At 41.4% G+C, this 6,780-nt stretch overlaps 1 protein-coding gene across 1 annotated transcript; it reads left to right on the top strand.

Annotated features, from left to right (window-relative positions):
• The first annotated feature begins 2,464 nt into the window (after positions 1 to 2,464).
• On the top strand, positions 2,465 to 3,099 carry LOC100968117 (large ribosomal subunit protein eL21-like). Its single transcript, XM_034937218.3, has one exon. The coding sequence runs from the start codon at positions 2,474 to 2,476 to the stop codon at positions 2,957 to 2,959; it is 486 nt and encodes a 161-aa protein (XP_034793109.2). The 5' UTR covers positions 2,465 to 2,473; the 3' UTR covers positions 2,960 to 3,099.
• The last annotated feature ends 3,681 nt before the right edge of the window (positions 3,100 to 6,780 follow it).

Genomic DNA, 6,780 nt, shown 5'->3' with positions numbered 1-6,780 from the left:
TTCCATGTGGAGTCCGGATCCTTGTCCTAGTGGTGACTCATGAGTGACTCTTTGACAAGGAAACAGCAATCTGTGGCAAACTGCAAGGATAGGGCTCGACAGCAGAGCAGTCATTTGGACTTTGATGCCACCATGAGGAGTTGAAGAAATATTGGGAACAATAGGACTGATACAGATTGGGAGGAAGGAGACCAGGATTCTGGTCCTCTCTCTGCTACTCACTTTGTCATGTGATCTTGGGCAAAGCTCTGATATCTGCACTCTGGTTTCTTTACATGGAAATAGGCAGGACTAAAGTAGATGATCTTAATTTTCTTCTGGCAATAATATTTTGTGATTCAATATGAATTAATAGCATGCATTAACCTGGTAATAGTTGCTATGTTTTTCAATTTACAAAGTTAATTTGATAGATGCCTCTAAGATTGTCACCAGCCACATGCTGCTGATAATATGATGTATTTTTTTTTTCAAAGCAATCAGTGTATATACACTTATAATTACTACTGTGAAATCTAGGCCTGCCATCTTATGGATCCTGAATGGTACTACCAGAAAGGGTGGTATGTCTGATAGTGTCAGGAGATAATTTTGACACTAATTAAGAGAATACCTGCTTATGTACATGTAGCTTGTATCCATAGGAGTTTATACAGTAGTTTGAAATTTATTTTCTTTGATAATTCTTAACTTTAAATCTGTAGGAAAAAAATCAGGTAAATCTAAGAACTTCCCCACCCCCAATTTGAATTGTTTATTGATTCCAATAATTATTTTCTAGGCAACACTTCACTTTCTAAATAGCTGGCTACAGGTAGGTCTTTTGCTGTTGAAATGTTTGGAACAAGAGACTGGTTCTTCGAGGTAATTGTGCGGAAGTGCTGGCATGCATATTTTATGAAAGCTGTGATCAGCTACTCATCCACGATTGTGAAACAGTCTTCCTTTTTTCTTTTTATATAGCTGAAAGAAGATGAGAATAGATGATTTTCTGTTGCAGAAAACATTAGGGTGAGCATTTATGGAATTCACTTCTTCCACCCCGCCGCTGATGCACTTAGTATTTATCTTCTGTCACGTAGAGGATCCAAAACACAGAACTTCTGTTCACAATAAGCACGCGTAGAGTTAGGTAGTGAAAACACTTTTCAACCCTTTCAAAGCTGTAACTTTAAAAATACTGTAAATAGGCTGGGCATGATGGCTCACACCTGTAATCTCAGCACTTTGGGAGGCTAAGGTGGGAGGATTGCTTGAGCCCAGGAGTTTTGAGGCCAGGCTGGGCAACCTAGTGAAACCCTGTCTCTACGAAAGATGAAAAATTAGACAGGGATGGTGGCATGTGCCTGTACTCCCAGCTACTCAGAAGGCTGAGGTGGGAGGATCGCTTGAGCCTGGGAGGTCATGGATGCAGTGAGCCATGATTGCTTCACTGCACTCCAGCCTGAGTGACAGAGTGAGACCCTATCTCAAAAAAAAAAAAAAAGTAAATAAAAGACAAGGGAAAAAGACACTGATTCCCAGTTAAATTATGGAATTTGTCTCTAATTTAACTTTGGTTCAGTGCAAATCCAAATAGAATTGTTTTGTCTCCTTCCCACTAATACAATTTGAGACCCTGAAATACTTAAAGTATTGCTTCTGATGGGCATCCTGAGATTTTATCCGGGGCAAAATGGTAATTCTTCTGTTTAAGGTTGCTGGTTTTGTGACGCTTTTTAAACTGCATTTTGTTTCCCACTGGTTTTCAATTTACTTTCAGTACACTTCAGTATTTGTGGAGGTCCTAATCTCTTTCGAATGGAAATGTAATTATAGTGTAGTAGAAGGCAATAGTGGGTCATGGCTGACAGTGCAAGCTCCTGCCATAACCAATTTTCATTGATATGGATTCCTACAACTGAATCAAACATAGACAGCCCATATCAATCAGAGAGAACTACTGTGGAGTTCTACCCCAACCATTTTAGCTTCTCTGGGCTCCACTTTTTTTTTTTTTTTTTTTTTTTTGCTGAATAGAGACATTGGCTGAGATTACCTCCTTCCTGCTGTCTCCCAGAAGGTTAATGCCAGGAGGTCCAAGACACATCTCATGATTTAATTATCAGATCCCCTTTCTTTAGAATTTCCTCTTGAGCCGATCAAGTCTTATTATTGATTTTTGGGAGTACCTGGGACTATAGGCTCATGCCATCACACCTGGCTAATTTTTAAGTGTTTTGTAGAGAGGGGGTCTCACTATGTTGCCCAGGCTGGTCTCAAACTCCTGGGCTAAAGCAGTCCTCCCATCTCAGCTTCCCAAAGTGCTGGGGTTACAGGCATGAGCCACCACGCCTGGCCTATTTTTCTGTATAAACTGATTATATATTTAAGATTTTTATAAATACTTTAAAAGTTTTAAATTGCTGGTCAAAGTTAAAAAGTATTCTTTTGCCTTTCAGCCGGAACCGCCATCTTCCAGTAATTCGCCAAAATGACGAACACAAAGGGAAAGAGGAGAGGCACCCGATATATGTTCTCTAGGCCTTTTAGAAAACATGGAGTTGTTCCTTTGGCCACATATATGCGAATCTATAAGAAAGGTGATATTGTAGACGTCAAGGGAATGGGTACTGTTCAAAAAGGAATGCCCCACAAGTGTTACCATGGCAAAACTGGAAGAGTCTACAATGTTACCCAGCATGCTGTTGGCATTGTTGTAAACAAACAAGTTAAGGGCAAGATTCTTGCCAAGAGAATTAATGTGCGTATTAAGCACATTAAGCACTCTAAGAGCCAAGATAGCTTCCTGAAACGCGTGAAGGAAAATGATCAGAAAAAGAAAGAAGCCAAAGAGAAAGGTACCTGGGTTCAACTAAAGCGCCAGCCTGCTCCACCCAGAGAAGCACACTTTGTGAGAACCAGTGGGAAGGAGCCTGAGCTGCTGGAACCTATTCCCTGTGAATTCATGGCATCATAGGTGTTAAAAAAAAATAATAATAAAGGACCTCTGGGCTACAAAAAAAAAAAAAGTATTCTTTTGTAGGCTGACTCTGATAGTTTACTTAAAGCATATTTGAGAAAGCTTTTCATTTCTACTTCCAGTTGCTCAAATCATGTTTCAGAATTTCTAAATCATGTACATTTGTTTTTGTTCCTTTTGTCCCCCCCTTTATCAGGTAGCAGTGTTTAATAATCCATAGGCTATAGACCTCTGCAGGGGTCTCTGGAATCTTAGCCACTTTGAATTTCCTTACAGCAGTGACATCATTTCCATTGCTAATTATATGTCAGTGCCCCTTTGGGGAATGCATTTATTCCTAAAATACACTGTCATAAAATTAAATGACTATACCAATTGCCAACAATATATTTTATAGAAATGAAATTTTGTTCACAAGAATAAATCACTATGGAAAAGATACCTCACAAATAGTGTTTTATGAGGCTCTAAGTTTCACATAAAAAAAGATAAGGTTTAAAATAATTCTGAAACATAGGGCCGGGTGCAGTGGCTCATGCCTGTAATCCCAGCACTTTGGGAGGCCGGGGCAGACGGACCACCAGAGGTCAGGAGTTCCAGACCAGCCCGGCCAACGTGGCAAAACCCCGTCTCTACTAAAAATGCAAAAATTAGCCAAGCGTGGTGGCGGGTGCCTGTAATCCCAGCTATGCAGGAGAATCACTTGAACCCAGGAGGCGGAGACTGCAGTGAACCGAGATTGCGCCACTACACTCCAACCTGGGTAACAGAGTGAGACTCCTGTCTAAAAAACAAATAAATAAAATAAATCTGAAACTGGGCTTCAGTGAAGGACTGCAAATGTGTAATTTACACGCCAAAACATAAATGTATAGCTATCTATTTAATTTCAAAGTTCAGTTTACTTTCTGTCCTACACGGGAATGTTCCAGTGGCCATAAATCCAGAAATAAAATCATTGTCATTTTTTTGCCTTTTACTTAATTATGCAACTAAAATATTTTTCTTTAGGCAATTACTTTTGGGAGAACAAGGTACCAGTGTACATTTAAATTGAGCCAGTTGGCTATATAGGACCTTGTGTAATAAGATGTATTTTAAAAGCTTGTTAAGCAGAATTGCTTAATAATGGAATAAGGGAATAAGTTGGGTAGAAAAGAAGCAAACCAGATCCTTCTTTTTTTTTTTTTTTTTTTTTTTTGGCCTATTTCATCTTGTATAGATCCTATTTCTGTGAAGACTCAAGCATAAGTTGAGGATCACTCTTGGTTTTCCATAGAATTTTTTTATTATTAATAATAAAAAATAATCCAGATGTACTCAGAGATCTCTTCTAAGAATCTAAGATTTTAGTAAACTTCAAATGATCTTTTATGCAGTTAACCTTAACACTTTCAGAGGGTATGAATGGGGGGCATTTTTAGGGTATCCAGTCATTGTTAATGGGAATATATCCTGAGTTGGAGCTATGCAGAAAAATCTGTTTCCCACCTTGGTGTCTTAAAGGCATCCTGATAGTAGAGAGAGAAAAATATCCAACTCCTGTAGCTTAATAAAAGCAATTATCCATTTCAAGTTTCTTTTCTTTTTGTACAATCTTCAGCAAGTTCTTTTTAAAAAATTTTTTTTTGAGTCAGGGTCTTACTCTGTCACCCAGGCTGGAGGGCAGTGGCACAATCATGGCTCACTGCAGCCTTGACCTCCCGGGACTCAGGTGATCCTTCCACCTCGGCCTCCGGAGTAGCTGGGATCACAGGCACATGCCATAATGCCCAGTTAATTTTCATATTTTTTTGTAGAGACAGAGTTTCACCATGTTGCCCAGGCGAGTCTCAAACTCCTGGGCTCAAGCGAGCCCTCTGCCTCCGCCTCCCAAAGTGCTGGGATTACAGGCGTGAGCCACTGTGCCTGGCCAGGAAGTCCTTTTTTAATAGGATGTGAGGTTCATTTCTTTTATTAGGTTCTAGAGTTTGATCTTCCCCAAGAGATGACTATCCTTCGATAACTAGCCATGTTTGGTGGCAGTACCTTGTAGAATCTGGAGGTTGGTTGATGGTGAAGATTATTCCATTTTAATTACGGCAGAAGAGCCTTGTGATCAGAACTCAAGGGCATGATTCTTCCTTTTGGGTGGATACCAGCTGCATATCTTCCACCACCCCTTAGCATGCATTTAGTTGAAAGAGGAAGTGGCTCCCTGGCTGCCAGTGCCTGTCCAGCGTCCATGCAGCACTGCATTAGAATTCCATGCAGCACTGCAAAGGGGTCTTGTTGACCAGGGTGAACTGTGGTTTGTTTCTGACCAACAGTAAGCTGACCCTTAGCAAAACTATGACATAAGAATGGTGAATGGTTTTTGACACCATTCACCATGGTCTTTACTTTTCCTCCTCCATGGTCATCAAGCCACAGCTTCCACCTTCAGATGTTCAGGGTGTTTATTTATTTATTTATTTATTTATTTATTTATTTATTTATGTATTTATTATTGAGGCTGAGTTTCGCTCTTGTTGCCCAGGCTGGAGTGCAGTGGCGTGATCTCGGTTCACTGCAACCTCTGCCTCCCGGGTTCAAGAGATTCTCCTGCCTCAGCCTCCTGAGTAGCTGGGATTACAGGCACCCGCAGCCACACCCGGCTAATTTTTTGTATTTTAGTAGAGACAGGGTTTCACCATGTTGGTCAGACTGGTCTCGAACTCCTGACCTCAGGTGATCCACCTGCCTTGGCCTCCTGAGGTGCTGGGATTACAGGCGTGAGCCGCCGTGCCTGGCCCAGGGTATTGATTTCGTATTCTCCACAGCATAACCTCTCTGCAAGCTTTCTGGAAAGGAAGTGTTATTAATATGCAAATGCAAATTTACGTTAATGTCTTACCTCTCTCAGGAGTATGTACATTTCAAACTTTTCTAGTTATGGAATGATAGATTCATCTGGCAGCAAATGTATTCTAGGGCCCTTCTGGAAATTATATCAGGTTAAACTCTCTTTTATCCTGCCTTCTTTTAAGGTCTTAGCCTCCAGTCTCATCTCCAAGATGCCTCCTCCTACTGCTCTCTCTCCTTCATTTATTCAGCAACTATTTGTAGAGCTCCAGTATGTGCCATGCACTAGGCTAGGCACAGGAATGCCAAGATGAGCTAAAGAAAGGCACAGTTCCTGCTGTTTGTAGTCTCATGAGAGATTCTGATATTGTCAAATAATTATATGCAGCAATGTCAAGTCATAACTGTGGTAAATGTTATGAAGGAGAAACAGCGCTGTGTGTATCTAACCACCTGGGCCCAGCCAGGGGGTCCAGGACACATTCCCTGAGAAAGTTTGAGCTGAGTTAAAGAGACAAAGGAAGTGGGAAATAAATTTGCAAGGAGAGGATTTGTTAAAGATGGTGCTGGCAGTGTTTTCCTCAGGATCCACTGCTTCTCTGCTTCCCTCCCACCTCCTGTGCGCTTCTGCCTTCAACAAGTCAACATCTGAGGAGCAGGGTCACTTCAGTGCTCTCTCTCTGGCACTTGACAGGTAGGGGATCACTGTGCCCACCGTCTTGCCCTCCTGGCTTTCCAGTGTGACAAAGCAAAGTAGGCTTCCAGTGTGTTAGATGGGAGACCACCACTCCTCCTGCCTCAAATGGGCCTTAGAACTGGGTTGATGCTGCAGGCTGGGACAGGGGGCTTCTTACTTCCCTGTTTGTTAGAGTCTAATCTGGCAGCTGCTGTGAATATAGGAGGATCCAAAGGTCAGGTCTTTAGTAAGTCAGTTCTGGTAATTGCTGTAGACTTAATGTTCGTGTCCCCTCAAAATGCATGTGTTGAAATCCTAA

This window comes from Pan paniscus, chromosome 15 (genome assembly GCF_029289425.2).
Source record: "Pan paniscus chromosome 15, NHGRI_mPanPan1-v2.0_pri, whole genome shotgun sequence".
Taxonomy (NCBI): Eukaryota; Metazoa; Chordata; class Mammalia; order Primates; family Hominidae; genus Pan; species Pan paniscus.
Note: the sequence above shows the minus strand (reverse complement) of the source record. Positions and strands in the feature narration are given on the sequence as shown.

Coding starts and splice junctions, on each gene's coding strand:
- LOC100968117 (XM_034937218.3), top strand. CDS start 2,474: ATGACGAACACAAAGGGAAAGAGGAGAGGCACCCGATATATGTTCTCT.